General features: G+C 38.7%; 1 protein-coding gene across 1 annotated transcript in view; it reads right to left on the reverse strand.

Moving 5' to 3' along the window:
* pappa2 (pappalysin 2) overlaps window positions 1–26,451 on the reverse strand; it is a 102,564-nt gene that overhangs the window by 25,252 nt on the left and 50,861 nt on the right. Inside the window, exons 14-24 of the mRNA XM_037681554.1 lie at window positions 24,652–24,848; window positions 20,355–20,468; window positions 18,002–18,137; window positions 17,706–17,880; window positions 17,181–17,246; window positions 17,007–17,103; window positions 15,074–15,251; window positions 11,575–11,788; window positions 7,656–7,824; window positions 7,130–7,262; window positions 6,236–6,357 (exon numbers count right to left, since the gene is read on the reverse strand). Coding sequence (XP_037537482.1) covers window positions 6,236–6,357; window positions 7,130–7,262; window positions 7,656–7,824; window positions 11,575–11,788; window positions 15,074–15,251; window positions 17,007–17,103; window positions 17,181–17,246; window positions 17,706–17,880; window positions 18,002–18,137; window positions 20,355–20,468; window positions 24,652–24,848 — 1,601 coding nt within the window. The remainder of the gene's footprint in view (window positions 1–6,235; window positions 6,358–7,129; window positions 7,263–7,655; window positions 7,825–11,574; window positions 11,789–15,073; window positions 15,252–17,006; window positions 17,104–17,180; window positions 17,247–17,705; window positions 17,881–18,001; window positions 18,138–20,354; window positions 20,469–24,651; window positions 24,849–26,451) is intronic.

Here is a 26,451-nt window from a genome sequence, read left to right on the forward strand (position 1 = left end):
TATATATATATATATATATATATAAGATATATGCTAGTCATTAATAGTGCAAAACAATACACCGAACAACAGCAGCACAATTTTCACAGGTTCACTTCGGCTATACATGCTTAATGCGAGCACTAACATAAACTTAACATAAACTGGGATTTATTCAAAGCATGCACCAAAAATACAGAAACAAGGCGCCAAAATTGAAAAAAAAAAACAGAAAAGGGTAGAGTGCCCTTTCCGGGTCGGGGCGGAGGTCCTGCCCCAAGTGGAGGAGTTCAAGTATCTTGGGGTCTTGTTCACGAATGAGGGAAAATGGAGCAAAAGATCGATAGGTGGATAGGTACGGTGTCTGCAGTGAAGCAGGCGCTGTACCGGTTTGTCGTGGTGAAAAGAGAGCTGAGTCAAAAGGTGAAGCTCTCAATTTACCGATCAATCTACGTTCCTACCCTCATCTATGGTCATGAGCTTAGGGTTGTGACCGAAAGAACAAAATCTCGGATACAAGCGGACAAAATTAGTTTTCTCTGCAGGGTGTCTGGACTCTCCCTTAGAGATAGGGTGAGAAGCTCGGTCATCTGGGAGCAGCTGCTTCTCCACATCAAGAAGAGCCAGTTGAGGTGGCTTGGGCATCTGGTTAGGATGCCTCCTGGACGCCTCCCTGCTGAGGAGTTCCGGACACGTCCCACCGGGAGGAGACCCAGAGGAAGACCAAGGACATGCTGGAGGGACTATGTTTCTCGGCTGGCCTGGGAACGCCTCGGGATTCCCTTGGAGGAGCTGGCCCAAGTGGCTGGGGAGAGGGAAGTCTGGGCCTCCCTACTTAAGCTGCTACCCTCACAACCCAACCCCGGATACACTGAAGAAAATGGATGGATGGATGGATGGATGGATGGATAAGGTGCCAAAGTGAAAAAGAAATAAATCTACAGAGGCATGGTCCTATTGGCAGAGTGGTTCTGATGACACTGGGGTTATCTTAGCAACATCCTAGCAACAAGGATGAGGAACAGCTTCTACCCTGAGGCTGTAGACTCATGAATCTCTAACCATGATAATCACTGTGAAAAATCACACCATGCTGCTGATCTGTTTCATGTTGCTGCTGATCTGTTTCATGTTGCTGCTGATCTGTTTCATGTTGCTGCTGATCTGTTTCATGTTGCTGTGTTCATTTGTACTCACCTGCTCGCACAGACTCGTGTGTGCTGCTGTATGGTGTATTGTTTTTATGCTATTTTATGCTGCTAGTACTTGTTGCATTTTTATTAGTGCTTTTCTTAGTTCATATCTTAGATCTTATTGCTGTTCTTCTTTTACATTTTAATACTTTTGTTGGATGTAACTGGGACCCTGTGTACATAATCTCATCCCACCACATGTACCACATGTAGTGGAATGACAAATAAAGAATATCTTGATGCATGCTCAATAATCCAGGTAGAAAAATCTAAAAAAGTTAAATCAGCACCTCAGACTGAGGAAGTCTTTCGGATGAAAGACGAAACGTTTCTACATTTTTTTTTTTGTTTTGTTTTTGTGAATGTCCAGAGGACCAGATTGAACTTTTTTAGACAAATAAAGAACCTTGAATCCTTGAACATGGTCCAAGTTAGACAGGTTATATTTAGCATATTAGCAGAAAAACAAAACTGACTTACTTTTGTTCTGTTTTTAAAGATTGGGTGCAAATTAATGCCACCAAAAAAAGTTTTTAACCTTTTCTATTAGGACAACAAAATTCAGAACAGGTACAAATAGTCCAAGTATGGAAACTGTTCTCTAAAATCAAAGCGTATTTCCATAATAATAAAACCTCAGCGCTCAAGTCATGTGAAATGTATTTTCAATCCCAGAAAATATGACGATATGTCCTCTGCCGAGGTGGCACAGTGGGTCAGTTAGTAGAGCTGTTGCCTCTCAGCGAGAAGGTCAATGGATAAAATCTGGGTCAGTGTCCTTTCTGGGTGGAGTTTGTGTGTTCTCTCTGTGCATGCGTGGGTTTTCTCTGGATACTCCAGTTTCCTCCCACAGACCAAAAACGTGTACGTTAGGCTGACTGGTAACTCTAAATTGTCCCTAGGAGAGACAAGTAGTGACGACTACTTGTCCACTGTGCATGTATAGATCTGGTCTGTATAGAACTACAACTACTAAAAGAACTAGAGAGAGAGTGAATGGTTGTTTGTCTCTATGTGTCTCTGTGATGGACTGGGGATCTGTCCAGTGTGTCCCACAACTTTTACGCAGTGATAGCTGGACATGGGTACCAGTGACCCCCACGACCAGAAAAGGAAGAAGCAGATAAAGATAATGGATGAATGGATGGATGGATGGATGGATGGATGGATGGAAGGAAGGATGGATGGATGGAAGGAAGGATGGATGGATGGATGGAATCTGTTGGCTTGTTCATGTCTTCATAAGCAAGGAAACTTAACTTGTAATTTCACAATATTAAACTGGTTGTGAAAATCTAAATTTTGGCAACGTTATTGTCTTTCAGGATTTATTTTACCCCAAATATATACAATGATTAGCAGATAAAAAAATGAACTAACAAATATGGAGGGAGAAAGTGAAACATCCCCTGGGGCTTTCCTGCAAAGTCTGACCTGGCGATGTGAGACCTGATTCTGAAGTATCTGAGATAACAAAATGCTTAGAAATCACGAGGCATTGCCAAAGATATGGCTCAAGTAATCAGAGCTCAGTTCAACTATTTAACCTTGGCAAAGGCAGCCTGAATGACTGGGCGGCTGGCTGACCACCCAAAGTAAAGGTGAAGCTGAAGCCGTGTTTGCAGCAAAATTAATGATTTCTAAGGTCCAGTATTGAGTAACACGAGACACCTTTAAAGCAAAACAAGAGAGCTGGAACTCAGATCCATAATATGACCTTTCCTGTATCCCCCCCCCCCCCCCCCCCCCGCTAGCACATCTCTCAAACACCAAGTGTTTGAAAGATGTGTACAGTTCCTAGAAGATCTGACGTCAACTGGAACCTTTACTTGTGTTATCTCCCTGTGATTTCCAGTAACAAAAAAAAAAACATTTGCGATGACAAACGAGCACATACTCTTTCATAATGTGAATTTTTTTTTTTTTTGCGTGATAAATTGGGGCAGATGGAAATAAAAACATTTTTTTTCTTTAAAACTAAAATATTATCTCAAACATCTGAAACACTTCTTCTCTTACATTTATTTGCCTTTTCTCAAGAAGAATTAATGAATTTCTGTGCCCTGTAAGAATCAGGGAGCCCAAACCTTTAGGTGCCTCAGTCTGGGGCATCTCCACTTGCAACAAAAGCCACTTGGAAGATATAAAATCCCCCGGGGGTACTGGCTTGGCTTCCTGGGCTAACACACAGGAGGCATCCTTATAGTGTCCAAACAAGTTCCACAGACTTACTCTGAACCGGACATGTGCAATGATTAAAGTCCCTGATTTTCAAACTGCAGAACATGTACTCAGGATCCATTTCCTGGAACTAAGAAGACATTTGGGAGGGAAATTTTCTTCAGGTTGTTTTACATTCGTATTCAAATGTTGTGGGACAAAAGTAAAGCTGCAGACATGAACGCCCCTACAAGCACCCTGCAGATGCTGTCTATCACAGTGTGCAAAGATTCATAACTGGCTGTAACTACTGTACCCATCACTGCACCCTGTATTCACTGGTTAACTGGTCATCATTACCTTCACACAGACTCTCTCACTGGTACATTTAAATCACTTCTTGGTCTGCTGCCTTCATACATCTCCTCCTACATGTCACTGTGTGAGTGCAGCTACAGCATGCGCTCTCAGGACATTATTACCTGCAGTGTTCCCTCAGTGAGGACTGAACTAGGCAAAAGGGCCTTCTCCTACTCTGCTCTTGTTTCCTGGAATACCTTACAAAAAGATCTGAAGCTCTCGACCTTGACCTCTCTAAGTGACTTCAATGAGACTAACCTGTATAAATAAAGGTTGAATGAACAAAAAAAAGCCAATATGACAGCGTCTGAGAGGTCGTTCTCTGCATATGTATGGAACCATCATATTTTAAAGCAGGGTTAGGATTAGGGGTTTGGCAAGATTGTTTAACAGTATTTCAGATAACTACAGGTCCTTCTCAAAAAATTAGCATATTGTGATAAATGTCATTATTTTCCATAATGTAATGATAAAAATGAAACTTTCATATATTTCAGATTCATTGCACACCAACTGAAATATTTCAGGTCTTTAATTGTTTTAATACTGATGATTACGGCATACAGCTCATGAAAACCCAAAATGCCTGTCCCAAAAAATTAGCATATTTCATCCCACCAATGAAAGACAAGTGTTTTTAATACAAAAAACACCAACCTTCAAATAATCATGTTCAGTTATGCACTCATTACTTGGTCGGGAATCCTTTTGCATGAATGACTGCTTCAATGCGGTGTGGCATGGAGGCAATCAGCCTGTGGCACTGCTGAGGTGTTATGGAGGCCCAGGATGCTTCGATAGCGGCCTTAAGCTCATCCAGAGTGTTGGGTCTTGCGTCTCTCAACTTTCTCTTCACAATATCACATGGGTTCTCTATGGGGTCAGGTCAGGAGAGTTGGCAGGCCAATTGAGCACAGTAATACCATGGCCAGTAAACCATTTACCAGTGGTTTTGGCACTGTGAGCAGGTGCCAGATCGTGCTGAAAAATGAAATCTTCATCTCCATAAAGCTTTTCAGCAGATAGAAGCATGAAGTGCTCCAAAATCTCCTGATAGCTAGCTGCATTGACCCTGCCCTTGAAAAAACACAGTGGACCAACACCAGCAGCTGACATGGCACCCCAGACCATCACTGACTGTGGGTGCTTCACACTGGACTTCTGGCATTTTGGCATTTCCTTCTCCCCAGTCTTCCACCAGACTCTGGCACCTTGATTTCCGAATGACATGCAAAATTTGCTTTCATCTGAAAAAAGTACTTTGGACCACTGAGCAACAGTCCAGTGCTGCTTCTCTGTAGCCCAGGTCAAGCGCTTCTGCCGCTGTTTCTGGTTCAAAAGTGGCTTGACCTGGGGAATGCGGCACCTGTAGCCCATTTCCTGCACACGCCTGTGCACGGTGGCTCTGGATGTTTCTACTCCAGACTCAGTCCACTGCTTCCGCAGGTCCCCCAATGTCTGGAATCGGCCCTTCTCCACAATCCTCCTCAGGGTCCGGTCACCTCTTCTCGTTGTGCAGCGTTTTCTGCCACACTTTTCCCTTCCCACAGACTTCCCACTGAGGTGCCTTGATACAGCACTCTGGGAACAGCCTATTCGTTCAGCAATTTCTTTCTGTGTCTTACCCTCTTGCTTGAGGTTGTCAATGATGGCCTTCTGGACAGCAGTCAGGTCAGCAGTCTTACCCATGATTGTGGTTTTGAGTAATGAACAAGGCTGGGAGTTTTTAAAAGCCTCAGGAATCTTTTGCAGGTGTTTAGAGTTATGTCGTTGATTCAGATGGTTAGGTTAATAGCTTGTTTAGAGAACCTTTTCATGATATGCTAATTTTTTGGGATAGGCATTTTGGGTTTTCATGAGCTGTATGCCATAATCATCAGTACTAAAACAATTAAAGACCTGAAATATTTCAGTTGGTGTGCAATGAATCTGAAATATATGAAAGTTTCATTTTTATCATTACATTATGGAAAATAATGACATTTATCACAATATGCTAATTTCTTGAGAAGGACCTGTATGTAAGCTTGTATGGTTCTACTGTTATAAACATCTAATATATAAATAACTTGTAGCACTTCGATATTATAGTATTTTCTGAGGTGACACATTATAAAAAGCTTGAGAACAACTAATTGAAATAAACAATTAGCTGTATTTAAATGTTAATTTAATTTTAGGCATTCTCAGGTTCCACACAATTGTTGTCCAGGTCTGAAACTGTGAACAGACGTTGGTTTGTGTCTAACACCAAACATGAGTCAGGCTCCAGCAGCTGCTCACTTTATTCACTGTTGCTGCTCAGAGCAACAGATGTTTGAATGAATTATTCATTTTCATGGGTGTTTTGCTGTAAAACACTGTGGACTGTTTGTCAGCAGATTGGCTTTCATGGTACCTGGAACTACTTGCATGGAAGCACGTAAGTAAAGTGCCCAAACACACACACACAGACATATATATATATATATATATATATATATATATAAAGTTAAATCAAGCTCAGGCAAGCGTAATTTGACTAGTCTCCTGAGGTCTCTCACCTCAACGGTGGTGGGCACCATCCAGTGCTTCAATGTATCAGTTGTAGTGCCACTGGGCAGAACCACCGGGTCATGAAGATCCATGTTCAGAGTGACAGCACATGCTGGGTAACATTCAGCACCTACAAAGCAAAGGAAAAATAATCAAATAACACCTCTCATGTTGTAGGATCTATAGTTTGTGGACGGGCTTTCATCAGTATTTTTCTAACTTATTGTATCAATAACAATTACCAAATAGGTCTAAAGGTTGTTATAAGATAATTGTGTTTTTGTAGTATAAAATTTATTTACTGCTCCAAGACTGTAAAATATTCTAAATTTAGCATCATAACAAATACTTTTTGTTTAAAGCAATGACTGTGTATTGATCAGTGGATCTGTGAGTCAAAGGAAATTTAAAATCTCTCTGATGTGACTAAGCCCCACCCCCCCACCCCCCCTGCCGTTTTCTGTCATTATTGATTGGGTAAATGAGTCATCAGTGTCTTCCTGGCACAGAAATGAGATCAAACCTGATTTATAAAATCAAAAGGTCAAAGAATCATAAAAAAATAATGACAGGTTTAGAATTATGGCATGTACAAATTTCTTGCAATTGCTTGTACTAAAACAATCATTTTATCATATTTACCACTTTTTTGTGATGTTTGTAATAAAATATAAATCATACTGTTTTTAGAGCTTGTTAAAGAAAATCTGAATTTAAGAATTTTTATAGAAAATGTGGGTTACACAATGTGTACGGCCTAAAACATGAAGATTATTTCTCCTCTTTCAGTCAAGAAACATTATTGTATAAGTGATAGCCAGCTGGAGACGTGGCTTTACTATGTTTGACAGAAGAAAATAATAAACTAAAAGCTGTATCTTGAAAAAAACAGTTTCACTCACCAATACCCATCCCTTGGTCACAGCTGTACTCGACAGAATTCAGATCTGGAGGAGCAGAGCAGGAACCCCGGAGAGAGGAGCACATGGTGAACTCTGCTGTCCACTCACCATCCTTAGTGCAGCGGATTTCACTCTGGAAACAAACAAAAACTAAAATCTCCCATCCATGACTTACAGTTGTCTTGCTTTGTCTAGGAAAATATTAAAAAAGAAAGAGCAGTAAGTGAAGTTTTACACTGGAAATAATGTACACGAGTTAAGCTCTTCACTACAGCCAGCTGGGAAGGGAAATAACTTTATGGAATGTACCGGTGTACTAACGTTCATGTCTCCATCATGAAACATCATTTCTACATAAGTGACTTCCTAACAGTTTGAGACCGTTACACAAACTTGACTTCCTGTTTAGGAATTAGCTTGCCCTGGCTTTACAGTACCTTCACAAGGATTTATAATCAGTCAAGCAGCAAATCTGTTAAACTGACCTAAAGCTGATTTGATAAATACGTGGATGCTAAAATCATACATTTTCAGTGGTGTCAGGGCACTGCAAGGTGCAGTGGGTGTCATAGTACAGGTCATTGGTGCAGGTGTACATGCCCTGGAATACATCAGGCAGGGCTGGGCAGGATATAGGCTCACAGCTGTTGTCCTCCCACTGCCCGTCCTCCAGACAATCCAACTTGAAGTACTTCCTACGGACAACAGGAATAAATATTAAATGGCTAGTTCAGACAATTTGAAGTAAGGATATGTAGAAAACATTATAAACACAATTTTTCTGTTGTAAAAAGCTTTTTGTATGACCTTAATTTAAAGAAAAGGTTAGTCTTGACAGGACTGACAACCTAATGGGGAGTCTGAGGCCAAGGCCAAAGAAGAATGTGGTCATTTTAAAACAATTCTGATCCTAACATCTTTATAGTGGTTCATGTAAACCCTGTTTAATAAACTGCATCACTGGCACACACAATTATAATTATAATTACATAGTTATTGCAGCAGAGATGTTGTATTTCTTCCAAAAGTGCTACAACTAATTGCTGCTGCTACTGTTTGCACTTGCAAACAATTCAATTCAATTCAGTTAATTTATATAGCTCCATGTCATAACAGAAGTCATCTCAGGGCGATGAACAGACACATTCATATATATAAAATAATAAGTTTACACTATTTATTTGAGGAGGAGACTGCTTTGAGTTTAACTCCATCGAGCATTCTCATCTTGAACAAGCAAGAAGGCGACAGTGGAAAGGAAAAACTCCCTCATGAGGAAGAAACCTTAAGCAGAACCAGACTCAGGACAAGTGGTCATCTGCTTCGACCGGCTGGGTTTGAGAAGAACAGATACACAATGGCAGGTCAAGAATCACATGTTAAAATAGAAATAGTATCAAATGAAAGCTATTCAATTTTAACAATTCATTTAAGCATATGAGGTCAATTGGTCTTCCAGTAGTCCAAGTCTATAGCAGCATAACAAGCCAACCCTATAGGATTTATCAAAAAGGAAAGTCTTAAAACTGGACAATGTGTCAGCCTCACAGACAGAAACTGGAAGTTGGTTCCACAAGAGAGGAGCCTGATAACTGGAAGATCTTCCTCCCATTCTGCTTTTGAACATTTTTTGAATTGATCATGTCCTGGATGACTGAGAATCTTCATCAGCACTAAACACAAGAACATTTTTGCTGTGATTTTTCCATTGACATTATCAAATGTTTGAAACCCCTTAAAGAAATAAAGGAGGACAACTTCAGTTCCTGTTGCAAGTTGTTCCAGGTTGCAGGAGCAGAGTAGGAAAAGGCCTTTTTGCCTAGTTCAGTCTGCATTGAGGGAACACTGCAGGTAATGATGGCCTGAGAGTGCATGTTGTAACTGCACTGATGACGTGGCATATGGGAGGAGATACAAGAAGGCAGCAGAGCAAAGGAGGGATTTATAGATGAAAATGAACCAGTGTGAGAGACTACGTGTAGATAATGATGACCAACTGACCAAGGAGTACAGGGTGATGATGGGTACGGTAGTTACAACCAGTTATGAATTTTAGTGCGCCATGGTAGACAGACAGCATGGAGCTGGCAGAGGCATTCATGTAAATAATGTCACCATAGTCAGTGGCCGGTAGGAACAATAAGATCTCAAATATAAGATGGAGTTAGGTTGTTGAGCGCTTTGCAGGTTAGAAGTAAGATTTTGAATTCAATTCTGAATTTGACAGGGAGCCAGTGGAGAGAAGCTAAAACTGGAAAGAGATGATCTCTCCTACTAACTCCAGTTAAGACTCTGGCAGCAGCATTTTGGATTAATTGAAGAAGTTTTAAAGAAGTATTTGGACATCCAGATAACAAACCATTGCAATAGTCCAGTCTAGACGTCACCTGACAAATGCATGAACCAGTTTTTCTAACAACCATGCAACTCCATGAAAATAAATGTACTGTAATGCAAAACTGATGGCAGTGTAAAAGTTTGCAAAGAGAAAGATCTATCTTGTAAAAGAGTCGCGACTCAACGAGAGTAACCTATATAAAGGTTGAAAAAATTAATTTTTGCTTTAAGTGCTATAAAGTTTTTCATATAGTAGCTTTGTAATTGGGCAGAAACCCCTGTGTTTCCCCTACCATACAAGCAGGGCGCCCCGCCCCGTCAACAGAGTCGAACGCCCCACCCCCTTTCGACAACTGTCGGTAATGATGTAGCACGGGGTGGGGACAATACAAACGTGCTAGCAAAAATGTTACTCATGTACCACTTCTCTCCCCGACACCCCCCGGTTGATAAAACCGGCAGCAACAAGCTAGCAGGTGGGCAACACAGACATGACTCCATCCCGTCCTCATTCCCCCACCACGGCGACAAAAAATAAAATACGACGAGCGCCCCGCCAAGGGAACTGATGTAGGGGAAACACTGAAGCCACTTTGCTCTTGGCCCCACTAGGACTAGTCACTTATCAATCTGGTCAGAATAAAACAATTTCTCCAAGATGATGTCATTTACATAGTTATCTACAGCAAGTAAGATATTACTCGGCCATAAACTCTCCACAGAACCCTATTTCAAAATGTCTGAACTATCGCCTTAACATCTTCAAGTGATCTTAACTTGGTGTCAAGTTTTTCCACACACAAAAAACATTATTGTCCCAAATATTAAACATGCACTCAAAAAGACATTTGCTCAAACACAAAACAAATATTTTAGAGGACTTAATAAAGCCTGCTGAGATGCACTGAGGTTCATCACAATAAAACACTTTGTTTTAGCTTTTGGTGTTTGAGTAAAATAAAACTGAGAGTTCAGTAGACGTTAAAAAAGCTCTCCTGTGTGGAGCATGTTGCGTGTGAGGACAAAAATATGTTTTATAATTTGTATTTGTATAAACCATTTATGGGGTACACGTGTCAAAGGTAAGCGCAGACAGCCTGTTCAAGCCTCCTTAATAGCTGCTGTAGTTCACATGTTGGACCAATAAAGCATTGAAGCTTGTTAAAATGTTTACGCATATGTTTTTGAAGCAACTCATAAAGGCGCAAAATAAATGAATGAATAGTTTCTGACCTTGTTAGATGAAAATGTAGTTTAATATAAGTCTATAAAATGTGTGTTTTTATTGACTTTTTATGTTGATACATATATATGCATGTATATATTTGAGCTTGTTAGGTATGGTGAAGCTGTGTTGAGGACAGTGTAGCATATGTGTTCATCAGACAAAACCGTGCAAATAGAAAATGTTGACTTGGTTTAAAAGAGAATATAAACTCTCTCCAGAGGCGGCGTCTCTTATTTGGAAACTCACATCTCATTGTTAACATGAGAAATGTGTTCAGTAATGAGCTCTTTGTCAGTGGATACAGTTGGCAAAGCGATGATGAGGCCAAGTTACCGACGGCACATATTTTATTGGACCTTAATGGGAGCTTTTTTTGAAACTGAATACATTTACCCAGCTGACAGGATGAGAAATGCCTCTTAAAATCAAATACCTTTTCTAAACTTTGCCTTTTGGGGGATTGGTTATTTCTGTGATGGGTTGTATAACTGCTGTATTAGTGGCAGAATCAAAAGTACCATTTCTTCTATGGTGCGTGTTGAAAACCTTGTAAATAAAATAAGAACTAAATGTTTTTTTTTATTACGTAGGAAAGCAGACCTAATTAGATGCTGCATTTAGGTTATTTTACGTTGAACGGTTAAAGACTAGAAAGTTTCTGGAGAAAATTTAACCAGGACTGCCATGCTGCGGCCACTTTAAAATTTTGAGTTGACATTACTTTGTGTTGGGATTCGCTCTCAGCTACCACTATACCAAATTTCAACTCAGTATATTTAACAATAGCTGAGTTATCGTATTGTTTCCCTTTTAGCGATGGCGGCCATGTTGGATTTTTAATTTGCATTAGGAATGTATAACAACTCTCAACACGACCCACCTCGGCGTCTTGTTTTTGAGGCTCCCAGCTACGTAGAAGCCAGGGTTACATTTGTAACGGCACATTGACCCAACATGGTGCCCTGAATCCAGACAGTGTGCTGTTAGTAATTTGGCGCTGGGAACGTCTGGACCCTCGGAGCACTCGATCTTGCAGTAGGCTTCTGGGAAAGACCACAGTCCGTCTTCCAAACACACCAACCTATCACTGTCGCCTGTTGGGGGGAGCAAAGAAAGAAGAGGAAGTAAAGGAGGTTTCTTCAAACATGATGCTAAAAAGAGAAAGAAGCTGAACAGAATAACAAAGACACCAATAAGACTGTAGTATAAAGTAGAAAAATGTACTTCTTCTATGGTATTTTTTTAACCTTGGCTTACTCTTTACATACTTTTGTAATTGTCTTGTTTTTTTTGCTACTGCTTTAGTATTTTTGATGTTTTTATATGTATGTGTTGCTTGTTCAGTGTCTTTGTTGTCAGAAAGGTGCATCTAAATTAAACTTTTTTTGTTATTTATTGGTATTAATCTTAATTGGTCATTACAGATTAATAATACATTTAGTCTTTATATCTTGATCACATGCCACCAAAAGGCAATGGTGGGCGATAATGTTTTGCCTGGGTCTTAGTGTGTTTATTCACTTGCTTGTAGCATAATGTCTCATAAACGAGAAACATTTTAATGAAACACCTGGAAAGTAATCACTGGTTGAACTTCTACACCCCACCAAGTCCACTCCTTTAGGATAATCACCACAACTTAGTGACTTTACCAAATGCAAACATGGCTTTAACTCTGTCAATTTTACAAATAACATCCATTCATTATCTTGATCTGCTTCTTCCTTTTTAGGTCATGGGGGTCACTGGTGCCCATAACCAACAGACGCTGTGTGAGAGGTGGGGGTCACCCTGGACAGGTCTCCAGTCCATCACAGGGACACATAGAGACAAACGAGACAAACAACCATTCACTCTCTCACTCACAGCGAGGGACAATTTAGAATCACCAATCAGCCTAACATGCATGTTTTTGGTCTGTAGGATGAAACGAGTGCCTGGAGAAAACCCACGCATGCACGGAGAGAACATGCAAACTCCATCCAGAAAGGCTCCAGGCCAGGATTTGATCTGGCGACCTTCTCACTGAGCCTCCGTGCCGCCCAGTTTTACAAATATTGAGGTAAATTTGATGTGGTAGTAGATAAAAGTCATCTCCAACACGTGCATGCTAATTAATTGCACAGTATTTGTTTTAAAAACATAACCTTTTACTCTTAGATGAGCTTTTCTGTTTGTTAGCAAAATATCCCAAGGACCACTGAACAGACTTTATTGAAAAGTAATGACTGGTTGTGTAACTATAACTGAGTAACTTTTGGAATCAACTCAGTTTAAGATGACCACCTTAGCACAAACGTAGTTATAAATGTGGTGCGGTAGTAGTTGAGCATCCTTCCAAACACATAAATAAACCACTAGACATTATGCTATATGTTTCCTTACATTTTTGCTACTCTCTAGTAGGGTCAATTCTGTCTGTTAGCGAAATATCTCATGAATCAGTGAAGAGATTAGAAGAAGCTGAGTCATTCCCAACGCATTCTTTGATTGCTAACATATTTCATGAGATCTCACATCACATGAGATTGTGCATCACATCATTTGTGTGTGTGTGGGGGGGGGGGGGGCAGTTTGTTTTGAAACAAGTAAAATTTTAATTACATAATCTGCTAATAGCAGAAAGTGGAGCTGCAACAATGTATGATATAAAATAAAACGACAGATTGATGGTTTAATGTAGAAAAACACAATTAAAAAATGCCCTTTTAGAGAAAAATGTTTAACACACTTTTATTGAATAGGAAGATTATAAAACATCAAAACTGTTTAAAGAGTTTGTTTTTAACAGATTTGTCTTTTAGAGGTATGAGGAGCCCACAGCAATAACTTTTTAATGCCTGCATGGCCGCACAACGCAGAAGAGTTTGCTGAAAATCAGAACACCCTAAACTTTTAACTATTTTTATTTGGTCTATAAAACGTAATTAATCTTTAGCATGGTACCACCGTTTTTAATACCCTGCTTAAAAATGTGTTGTGATTGTCAAAATCTGGTGAAGCTGCTGAGGTTTGCACATCTGCACAGAAAGCTGCGTAAAGATGCGTGGTCATGTTCGAACCTATTTCTCTCAATCAATCGAGCTATAAAAAATATATTTGTGTGCATTTACAAATTGGAATACTGTATATTTCGTGCTGTGCAAGAAATATAGCCATTATTCAAACTAATTCTGATAAAATATTTAAATTAAAACAATTAGCTGTAATTGATAAAGCATATTTACATTGATTTGTTTGTGCGTGAAGTAAAAAAGTCATATTCCAAGGTACTATTTCTGTCATCCTATTTTCATTAGCAGAATTTTTTATAATGTTTCAAATGCCACAGAAAGGGATAGAAAATTAATCTAAAATAAAAAAAATGAGTGTCCATTCCAGTTTAATTTCAATATAACAGTGTGTCAGTATAAAACTACAAAAACTTTACTTGTATATATTTCAGTTAATTGAAACTCAAGTCTCTAAATGCCAGAAACTTTTGACTGTGTCAAGAAATTAAGCTTTAGATGTTGATCACTGATTTATTTCAGTTGGTCTTTTTAAAGATATTTAAATGCAAACCTGCTTTGCTTGGCTTTGAGGATTTGTTTGCTGAAAATTATTGTCAGAATTTTTTTTTTATTATTTATAATAATATTGCTGCAAATAAGTTTGTATTAATATTAATTCAGTACTATGAGATGATTTGTTGCACAATTTGTCAGCACACAGCCTGTACAATGTTGTGTGTATATGTCACTTTACTGATATTTTGTTTATGTATTATCAACATGTAATTGTACAGTAAAATATGAATGTGGATAAACATTTTATACTAACCAGTGTCTTGTTTGTTCTTGGTCTAAAGAACGTTATTACAACCACTCTGTGGTATACTCATTATTAGTGACTACAGTGAAATTAGATTTAAGGTTTTCAGACTGCAAATCAAGCTTTTCAGTCAGGGTTGATATCCTGATTATCATTTTGGATGGGGATATTAACATGATTTACAGACTTGAACTGTGACACATATGTTTAGTTGTGTGTATTATATGAATAAAATTATACAGACATAAAGAGCTAAACTCCAAAGTCTATAAATTCTTGTAAATTATGTAATCCTACACTGCAGTGGAGGAATGAAATTAAATGTCTATCAATTTTGCATGGTGCACTGTACAATTCTGAGCGAGAATAAAGTTTATATTTATTTATTTATTAAAACAGCCTTGCCTAAATGCAAAATCTAAATGTTAAATTTGACAAAAATGTTAGGGACTAAGCAAGTGCTGCGTCTAGACTCAGCATTAAAGTTGTGCACATCGTGGGTCATTATTCAATGTGGTTTAATAAAGACTACTGACTCAAACTGACCAGTTGAAATCATGAGTTACCTTGCAATATGGCTGGCGGTCCACAGGTGAAAGAACATTGTTTGTCAAATGTGGTGCCCCAGGGGCAGCTGAATATAGCGTGATAAACATGAGACTGGTCAGGAAGGCCGCAGTCTACAGGCTCACAGCTTACAACGCGATCCCAGGAGCCATGAAAACACTCCAGCTCTGTTGTTCTCTGGAAGTCAAAAAGTTAAATAATCAAAGTAAGAAAGATAAATTAATGTTTTATCCTATTGTACAAGATATTTGACCTTTTGTTCAAATATGAAACTTCTAGCTATATGTCAGGTCAAGTGTTCATTTTTAACCATTCTGAGTGTTGTGTAAATTTTCTGATGTGCTTATTAGATAATTAGTACTTGTTTAAATGAGAGTTAGTTGGAGAGATCGTCAGTTTTAGTTTCTCTCCAGTGGCTCCCTGTCAAATCCAGAACTGAATTCAAAATCTTACTTCTAACCTACAAAGCTCTCAACAACCTGGCTCCATCTTATATTACAGAGCTTGTTGTTCCATATTTTCCTAACAGAGCACTTCTCTCTCAGCTTGCAGGTTTACTTGTGGTCCCTAAAGTTTTCAAAACTAGAATGGGAGGCAGAGCTTTCAGTTATCAGGCTCCTCTTTTGTGGAACAATGAGGCTGACACATTGTCTACTTTTAAAAATAGACTTAAGACTTTCCTTTTAGATAAATCCTATAGTTCAGGTCGGCTTGGGTTTCCTGAACTATCCCTTAGTTATGCTGCTATAGCCTTGGACGCTGGAGGACAAATTGACCACATTTCCTCAATCTGTTGCTGTCTTTGTATTTTAATTATTTCTATGCATGTGTTTAGGCCTGTCACAATAACAAATTTTACTGAGCGATTAACTGTCTCAAAAATTATTGCGATAAACGATAATATTCTTTGAAATTTGATAATAGTTAATAATTATTGTCGAATTTAAGAATACACGTTTTCCATCTTATTTTGTTTTGCATGTAGTACCTTTTTTCAACCACCGGATGGCAGCATAAGACTGTTTGAACCGAAAGATGGATAGTGAGGGAGTGAGCAGTGTGTCTCTTTAAGAAAAATGTGAGGGAGGTGCTTTGGAGCTTTGACAAAACGGAGGTTTATCCCCGAGGTCAACCTGTTAGCTTAGCTCGTAGCTTAGCTTCTCAGCTTAGCTGCATTTAACGATCCAAAAACACGATTTGGGGCGATTAAAACAGATTTTAAAGAGAAAAGAGAAAGGGAGGGGTCAGAGAAGAGCACCAGAGTTGAGTCGTGTCTTCAGTAGAAAGAGAGAGACACTAAGAAACGATAAAGCCAATAAATGAAAATGAGGTCGATAATTTTCATTCATCGTGCGATTAACTGATTTATTGTTTATTGCGACAGGCCTACATGTGTTTATATTTTTCTTTCTTCCAATAAAAAGTACACCTGGACCTGTCATTCTGTTTGTTTCTCTCTCCTTCCTGTCCTCTGAAACCCAGCCGGCTGAAGCAGATAGCCACTCGTCCTGAGCCTGGTTCTGCGAGAAGTTTCTTCCAGTGAACAGGAAGTTTTTCCTTTCCACTGTCTCCTTTGTGCTTGCTCAGGATGGGAGACTGTGACGAAGTGAAGATTCAACACAATCTGCTGCTTCCTCAGTTAAATAACTTTATTAAATGGCTTTTCATAATGTATGTGAATGTTTTTGTACAGTGCCCTGAGATAACTTCTGCTGTGACTTGGAGCTACACAAAAAACTGAATTGAATTAGTAGTAAGTGCACAAGTTACAAATGTCTAAGTTACTATCAATAAATTAGTAACCACGATTATGAGACATAAATTTCATGGTCACATCTGCATAAAGGTCACTGGATACAAAATTATTACCAGTAATACATTTTTACAGTATGAAGACATTTGGAGCGACTTAAACGGTGTGATAAAGAGTACCTGGTGGGGTGGTGTCTCCCTCCCACTGACAGTAGTGATACTGAAACCATGGTGACACAGAACAGAGCAGCGAGACGCTTCCCCTCCTCCTGTACACCTACAGACACACTGATTTATATAGATAGAAATCTGCAGCCACAAACAGAAGCACTAACAGACCACTGTAAAGCCTACCTGACAGATGCATGCTGTATCTGCGGACGACTGCAGCTGTCCATCTGACACGGCTGCCATAAACAGCTGTTGCAGATGTGGAGGGAGAGAAGGAGAAAATTGAGAGGAGCACAGGCAAACTTAAACTAGGACTAATGCAGTCACCACTCCTGTCCCTTTTAATTAAAACTAGATGAGTTAAAATGCTCAATGGGTTTTGGGAATAACCATAGAGCCTGGGTTTTTGTGTAATAGTACATACTTACCTGCTGTGTGTATTAAAGTTAATTCAATCCATCTGTGTTTTTTTCTTTTTAGGTACTAATGTAAACTTTTTCAAATAAGTCACAAAACTTGCACAGTTCATCTTTACTTTAGCAAACATTGTTATGAATTTGTTAAAAAGTTGTTGTAAAATACTATCTACAATAGTAAAATTGTTATAATAATGTTATAATATCGTAGTCCTTTTCAAACTGTTGTCTGTGTGTAGGTGTGTGTGTGTTGAGTAGGTAGCTGTGGGAGAGCCCACCCTCTGATGCGCACCCGGTCAGGGCGAAGGTGCTGAAGTGGCAGGAGGTCCTCAGAGCCACCCCTCTCACCGCGACAGAGGGGGAGGAGAGGAGAAGGATGACGGAGGACGTGAGGAAGAAAGGTTGAGAGAGGTCGTGGGTCACGTTCACCACCAGCGGGTTGTGATGGCAAGATAGGTCGTGTGTGCCTGGGTAGATGAAGAGATTTCAAATAAACGATCAGATACAGAAGTGTCTGTGTTTGCTTCAAATGGATGTAATGAAAATCCTAACAGCCCAAACACACCAAATACATATAAACCCAAGTACCTAGTGAGTGGTTCTTTCCATTAGCATCAGACAGGAGGATGGTGACTGTCCTCCGATACTGCTCCCCGGACCACAAACCATCTGAAGCCAAGTACACCATCACAGAAGCTGCCACTCCAGAGTGAACGAATCCCACCTGTTCCAGTATAAGTAAAAAAAAAAAAAATGACTATGTTAAATTTACTGATGTATTCTCAATAATCCAGGTAGAAAATAACAAAAGTCAGGTCTTCTGGACGGATAAATAAATAAACAAAAAAAAAAATTTAATTAAATAAAAAACTTGTTGAAATGTTTCGTCTTTTACCCAAAAGACTTCTGCAGTCTGAGGAGTTGCACTGAACTCAGTCTTATAAATAACTTCTCATAGTGGATCAACCAGTTTGCTGGTATCAGTAACTACCAGTATATTTTCACATGATATAGGAGGACCATCAGCCTAACGACCGATCGTTAGTGCAGTGATGGCCACTTGCTATTCACAGGGGGCTGAGTGATACTAGCAATAACAGCATTGTAAGAGGGGGACAGTTGGACACGGAGGCCTCCACCCCATTTAATGATGGACAGGTTCTTTTTACAAATGAAACTATTGAAAGATGAAAGAATATCCTTCACTCCTCCCTCAAACCAGCGTTCCTCTCTATCGAGGATGTGCACATCTTCATCTCTGAAAGAGTGACCTCTGGCCTGCAGATGGACACACATTTTAAATAATTTTAAATAACTACATTTTAAGTACCTACACACACATTTTCACATCTGCAGGCCAGCGGTCACTCTTTCAGGGATGAAGATGTGCACATCCTTGATAGAGAGGATTGTTAGTTAGAGGGAGGAGTGAAGGAAGACGTCTTTCTGTTGCCACAGAAATGAAATAAAAAATCTTGTAAGTGCATTGACATCAGCCTATCTGTAGACTGTATGAGTTTGTGATGGTACTTCAAAGTTTTACCGTACAAACTGAGGGTCTTTCAAACTTAAAATTAAAGTATTGTATAATGCACTTTGACAAAATGTTAAGAGGACTAAAACAAAAAACTGTAAACTGAGAAAGCTGTTTCTTTATGGAACCAGAAATGGATAAGACTGGATGGCTGAAGAATCCTTTTTAGGCGCAGCGATTTAAAAAAAGCCAGATGCCTCTGAGAGACAGAGCACATCTTAAAGAGATGGAGATGTTTTGTGAAGAGCAGGCAGACACAGGTGTTATAAAAATAAAAAAAAATAAGGTTTCACCGATGCTAAAAGAGTCCTCAGGGAAAAGATGGGCAACTTAAATGGTTCCAGGCATGAGTCTGATAAAGAAGGTGTTTGTAAAAGAAGCAAGGGAAAGAAAGAGGAGTCATTCAAAGAAGACGCAGGAATGATGAAACTAAAGAAAAATAAATGAGTGTGTGAGAGAAGAAACAGTGAAGCTCTGCAGTTCCAAGGATGATAGAAACGTTTGTAAAACCATTAGTTAAATCAGCAGCTTGGTCTGAACCTGCAGGGTTGACTGTGGAAATTTTAGATGTTAGAAAAGAAATACAAGCTATAAAGAGCAGACACACGTCTGGAGTGAAAATCCAGGTCCTACTGAGAGTGTCTCAATGAGGTTCTTCTGAAAAGTGTTAGACTGAAAAGAATAGCAGCTGATCATGTGACTCAGTGAGTCTCCGACGATATAATTAACCATCTCATAAATTGAAAAAAAATCCCATTTTATTTACTAAAAACAACTGCTTGATAGAACGCTGTTTGAGTCATTAAAAAGAAAAAACATTATGATCCTTATGTAAAGTTCTGCCATTTAGAAGGGCATTATTATGATGAATTATGATGAGATTAGAATTAAAAAGACCAGAGATTGACTTTGTGACTGTGATTCTTCCTTCATATGCCAGTGTTTTTACAGCATGTGAACATTTTCAGCACTTAATTATGAAAAATGAGCTAATTATATAACACTCGCTCACTTCTTATTAATACACAGGCAGTGATTGTTATTGAAAGATTTTGATTAGTGCTCATTTTGGGGGAAAAATACATAAATATACCCCAAAAATGTAAATATAAACTAAGTAGGGACTGGTCAGGGTTGTTAATCATCTGCAGCTCATTAGAACTCACGGATCACCACTGAACTGGAAAATGTGTAGTTATACCAGTGCATTTGTTTAATTCATGTTGTGTGTATGTGTGTGTGGTGTGTGTTCAGGCTTGCAGTCTAATTGGGAGGTCTTTTGACAGAGTTAAAATTATTTGACAGAGCTGGATGCTGTTAAAGACAGAATAGCCACCCACAGTCAAGAAAACAAAAATAGCATGTGCACAAAATAACACACACACACACACACACACAGAGACATACCTTTAGCCAGTATGAGTGTTCCAGGCCATTATTTGTGTCGGACTGGGCTTTGCAAGGGTACCAAGCATCAGTGGGAAATAACTCACTCATCTCTGGGTGATGAAAACTACAAAGCTATAAACAAAACACAGAACAAAGTACACGGAACTTAAAGATTATTTTTTCAATTGATATTCTGTATAGTTTTAATATTTTCACATGAAAAGTAAAGAAATAAATAACTAATAGACAGATAACAAATTCAGAAGGTAAAAATTGAGAGGACTGGGTCAAGATAGTGAAAATAAATATGAATGTTTCAACTCAGATAATCCAACTTTCATTTAGATTTTCTTCATTCTTTATTAGTGTGGATCTACTTTTATGCTGAACCTTTTGCCATATATTTAGCTGTGATCTTAGCAGTTTAATTTTACTATTCAAAATATGGTTCTAATAAAAAACTGTATGTTGATGGAAAAAAACTCACATTTCTGTAGTAGTCTCAGTTACAAAGGATTACATGAGCATTGGGGCTAAAATTCTCCTGTATTACAGCTTTTGACAAGTCAGGGTGACCTTACTCAAGACTCCTTGATTTGTTGTGTTCATTGCATGTTTTACGCACCAAAAGCCCTGCCAGCCGAGGTCAAATATCCTCCCATAATAAAACAGCTTAAAAAGCTGCTGTTCTGAGAAAACCTCTGCCTCTGATTTACACGTGAGCTTATTGTGACGCTCGCAAGTAAATCAGCACAAAGGAAGTTCTTGTAAATTCACAAGTAAAATTTCTGACAGACTTTAAAGTGATGAAACAATAAATACTTTGGATTGCATACATTTTCACTGTTGGTTAAAGTAAAACATTGAGACTTTATACAAATGATTGTAAAGATTAAACATTTTGAGTTACACTGCATTTTAAATTGCAATTTTGTTTTGGAAAGACTTGTCAAAAACAAATAAATAAATAAAGTTTTTATTTTCAATTTTATCTTCACTAATTGTTAAACTGTGATTTTCACTAAATGTGTTACAGATGCTCTTGGGAGTACTGTACATTAGTCCTTTGCTACTTTGCGGACTCGCTCTTTCACAGTTTTTCAACGATTCTCAACTTTAATATTACTCATGTGATTGGACGGTACAGGATAAAACGTTAACCAAAAAACAATACTTTGGACAGGCGTCGCCATTTTGTAGTTTTCTTTCAATAAGCCTACACTGTTTTGCCATTCAAAAGAACTACACTACCCAGAAGCCAACAGTGCTTCCGGCCGCTGCTTTCTGCCAAAATGGAGGGGAAGTTTTACGATGCAAAGTCAGAAGTAACGATTGATCTATTAATCTCACAGAACTAGCAGGAAAGTCACAAATAATCCTGAAGCTCAATTATCCACGCACACATCAACCTGAACAGGGCAGCAAGCTTCATGCTGCAGGGTAGGTCTGCAGAACCAGAACCAAACCCAACTGGAACAGAGCTGCTGGTCTGCAGAGCTGGTGAGTAAAATTTCACAGTACTGTGCAGTACATATACATATGTTGGTAAAATTTTGTAGATTTAAGAGTTTAGAACATTGCAAGAGTGTGGGAAGGATTTATAAAGCCTTATAATGTATAAACTAAAATAAATACAGTGGTCCCTCGTTTATCGCAGATGTTTGGGACCACGCCCACCAGCAATAAGTGAAAAACCGCAAAGTAGGGATACAGTAATCCAAGTTCAGTTCAAGTTCAGTAAACTTTGACATGACATGTGTCAGGTTGCAGTCACTCATTACCTGTTACTCCCAATCTCCCTCCTTAAATAAACAAGTTAAATTTAAATACTGTAACAAATAAAATCAACAATCCATACAGCATGGATTGTTGATTTAAAATGTTTTAGTATTTAAATTTAAATTGTAGAGAAGAGAAGCAGGACATCAAAGTGATGACACACAGCTTCAGCTCTGCAGCACGGAGCAGAAATGTACTTCTTGATCAATTACACTGAAACAACTGAACATGGAAGGTCTAAAATAATTTAAAATAACTTTTAGCACTTTTATATTTTGTGATTATGATGAGTATTGCGATGTGACATACTTTGAATTTTAAGTTGGAAGACAAAAGTCGATCGCTGCATCTGGACAGCAAAGGGAAAGCAAAGCATCTTACTTTGAAAAACCGCGATATAGCAATTACGCAATAAACTAACCGCAAAGTAGCGAGGGACTACTGTATAGCGTTCCTACTTCGCTGCTTTTCACCTATCTTGGGGATGTTTGGAACAAAACCCCAGCGATAATCGAGGGACTACTGTATATGTTTGTGTATCAAGCTCTATAAAAGAAATGGATATTTGCAAACAATGAAAATCGACCAATTATATGACTTTGTTAAGATCCAACTCATTTGGCCACAACAGAAAATGCATAGCAAACACTTGAGATGAAAGTTTGAAATGTTTGTTAATAAAGCATCCACTTTATGAATAAAAAGATCAGTATAACACGAGACCAAGGCAGAATTACACTGAAATAAAATCTAATAAGTTCTAGGTTCTTAACACCAAAAACTTTCAAATGATCCTTTAACTGGCTAATAATGTGTAGAAGAGCTGAAGCACAGAAGGATGGTGAAGATTAGTCATTGGTGTGTACACTGAACAAAAATATAAATGCAGCACTTTTGTTTTTGCTCCCATTTGTCATGAGCTGAAATGAAAGATTAAGACTTTTCTATGGACACAAATGGCCTTTTTCTCTCAAATATTGTTCACAAATTTGTGTAAATCTGTGTTAGTGAGCATCTTTTCATTGCTGAGATAATTCATCCACCTCAGGTGTGGCACATCAAGATGCTGATTAGGCAGTATGATTATTGTGCAGATGTGCCTTAGGCTGACCACAATAAAAGGCCACTCTAAAACGTGCAGTTTACTTTTACTATATTGGGGGTGGGGTAAGAAAACCAGTCAGTATCTGTTGTGACCACCATTTGTCTCACACTGTGCAACACAACTTCTTCCTAGGGTTTTAACAGACTACTCGAGTAATCGACATCGATTCCTAGGACATCTATCGAGTTGTTAAATTTCACGTCGAGTATTCGTGGTGGCGTCATTACGTTGCCGTTATGTCATTGGGTCACGTGATCTGCACCGGGCGCAGGTTACAAAATGGATTCCTCCAAGCAGACAGATGGAGCGGAGCAGGCCCAGTCTTGGCAAACAGGTAGAAATGCATCAATAGTCTGGAACTATTTCACTAAAGATGAATCTTCTTGTTCAACTACCATAAGGAAACAGAAAATGAATCAACTTCCTGGCTGTTTGGAGCTCATTGGGAACTGGTGTTACACCATATTCTGTGACCACCGTATATTGTGACCATAGGGGGCGGTGTTGCATGCACTGTTGCAGGTCACAGAATATGGTGTAACACAGGGTCCAATCGACCAAACCAGAACCAGCTTCCTCTGACCTTGTCTCACAAACTAAAAGCAAAAAATATTCATCTCTAAACCTATAAAAAAACTTATAAACATATTAATCTCTAAAACTAATGCGCACCACAGCTGGTGGTGGTGCGAGGTGGTCGACCGCTCCACTGTTTTTAGTTTAGTTTTTTACGTGCCGGACGTTTCTTTCACTTTTGCAACTTAATAATAAAAACTAATAGTTTAGTTTTTCCTGTGACTTATTTGCAGTATGATAAATGGTAAGAACATAATATACGCTCCCAATGTTTTGTTGGTCTTTTTCTGTAAATAATGACCTTTTTTGCAGTTTTATTTATTTATTTATTTATTTATTTTTTCATCTTTAAATCCTATGATGTCATCAAGTACTCGAGTTCTACTCGAGTTTTATTATGTTAATGTCGAGTTTAAAATTATGTAGTCGTTCAACTCCTATCCTTCACATAGAGTTGATCAGGTTGATCGGGTCAGCCTAAGGCACACCTGTGCAATAACCATGCAGTCGAATCAGCATCTTGATAGGCCACACCTGTGAGGTGGATGGATTATCTCGGCAAAGGAGAAGTACTCACTAATAGATTTACACAAACTTATGAACAATATTTGAGAGAAAAAGGTCTATTGTGTACAAAGATAAAGTATTAGTTCTTTGAGTTCAGCTCATGAAAAATGGGAGCAAAAACAAAAGTGTTGCGTTTATAATTTTACTCAGTGTAGTTAGAAAATTCACTGAGACATAAAATGTACTTTCGGAATTTTTAAGACTTTATTTAAAATTATTTATACTGCCATCAACAAGGATTTGTTCTAACAATCAAGATTTAGACTATTTATTGTTCACATGTTATACCTTGGGAAATGATGGCTCCCCTGTGGCGGCACTGGCAGGACAGAGGTTGGGGTCCTGGTGAGAAGCAGTGGCAATAGACGCCCACTGGTCTGTATAACCCAGAGGCGTGAAAAAACCACAGTCTTGTACACTGGAGCCCCGCTCGAACTCCTCGCACACACCGTCACCGTCATAAACGTAACATTGACTAGGTTCACCTTAGGAGACAAGAACACAAACATGAAGAGAATTTATGAAAGAATATAAAATCTGGTTTCTTAATCTGGCAGTACAGTCCTCTCCCACTGTTAGAATTTCATCCAAATCTATTTGTCAGTGAACCAAATCTGAGTAAATCTATTCTGTGTTTTCTTTGGCCATTTCTAATGTCAACCATATCCGCTCAGTCAAATCTGAGTCTCTGTTCTGTCTACAAGCTGCATTTTATAGGAAGACATGGTCTTTGATTTCAGGTATTTGTCCAAAAATTCGCTAGTTTTGAGTTATTAATAATATGAAACCTAATATAAGGCTTAAATGACTATTTTGATCTCCAAAGAGTGGCAGTGGGCCCTGGAAATCTGTAGGTCCAGAGATCTGTAACATTATGCTTTACAAAGAACTGTCAAACAATTATCAATTTTTATTTGAAGTCTAGTAAAAAAATAAAAAAGTAAAATCAGAGACTCTATTTTATTTTTGTGACACAAACCATATTCATAGTTCTTGACCTCAACATTCATCAATCTCTAAAAAGAAAGAAAAAGGATGAAAATTTTGAAAAGTAAAAAAATTAATTAATCAAAGTTCAAAGATACTCTAAATGACTGTCGGAAAAGTAAAGCGTAACCTTTTAAAATTAGACAACCAAATGATGTTTAAGAAAAACAGTATGTCCAGATATTATATACGTCAAGATTTGTGTTTTTATTGGTTTAGTCTATGGTCTTCATTCTGCATATCATCAGCATTCTGGGTCTAATCTACCTACTAAACCTGGTAATATACAGTATATGAGCAAGTCAATCAGAAGTTCTTACAGTGACAAGAGAAGGCAGGAATGAAAAAGTACAGAGGTACTTATCATGCGAGCATAAGAGCAAAGAGGTAGGGGTCCACTACACCACGACTTAAGAGAGCTGTGCAAAGATGCCCTTGAAACAATCCAGTACAAAGCAGTGCATAAGATGCAGCCAGGCAAAGCAAACATGGAATGCCACGACCCACAGCCAAACTGGGAAACATCCCTAAAAACAAGGAGTGAACAACAGTACCAAGATATCATGGGACTTCCTGATCCAAACTGTCAAAAACATGTAATAAAGTAACGGCTATAAAACCTGTATCGTTCATAGTATTCTTCAACCCCCAAAGTAAGGGAATAGTGACAGACGTAGCAATCCCAAGCAAAGTAACATCAAGAAGAAGGAACATGAGAAACTCAAGATATACTGAGACAAAAAAACGAAATAAAAAGGTTGGGAAAAGTCAAGATCTCATAGGTGCCAGTGATTATTGGAGCACTCTGGGCTGAGACCCCTAAACTGGAAAGAGTGGCTCCAATAGATTTTAGAAATAACCTCAGAGATCTCTGTCATGAAGAATGCATTCCTAAGAGCAGCTAAGTGCAAACCCCTTGAGCTCCCAGGCCTCTGGTATAGGACCCAAGCTCAAAGTGAACTGAAACCTTCTACATAAAAATGGCAAGTGGAGAGATGCTATATACTATTTATTGTGACAGCAGTCACTGTGACCTTTAATGGAAATTGTTGATATGGATGGATGGATGGATGGATGGATGGATGGATGGATGGATGGATG

Source organism: Nematolebias whitei, chromosome 9 (genome assembly GCF_014905685.2).
Source record: "Nematolebias whitei isolate Nwh7 chromosome 9, NemWhi1, whole genome shotgun sequence".
In the NCBI taxonomy this organism is placed as follows: Eukaryota; Metazoa; Chordata; class Actinopteri; order Cyprinodontiformes; family Rivulidae; genus Nematolebias; species Nematolebias whitei.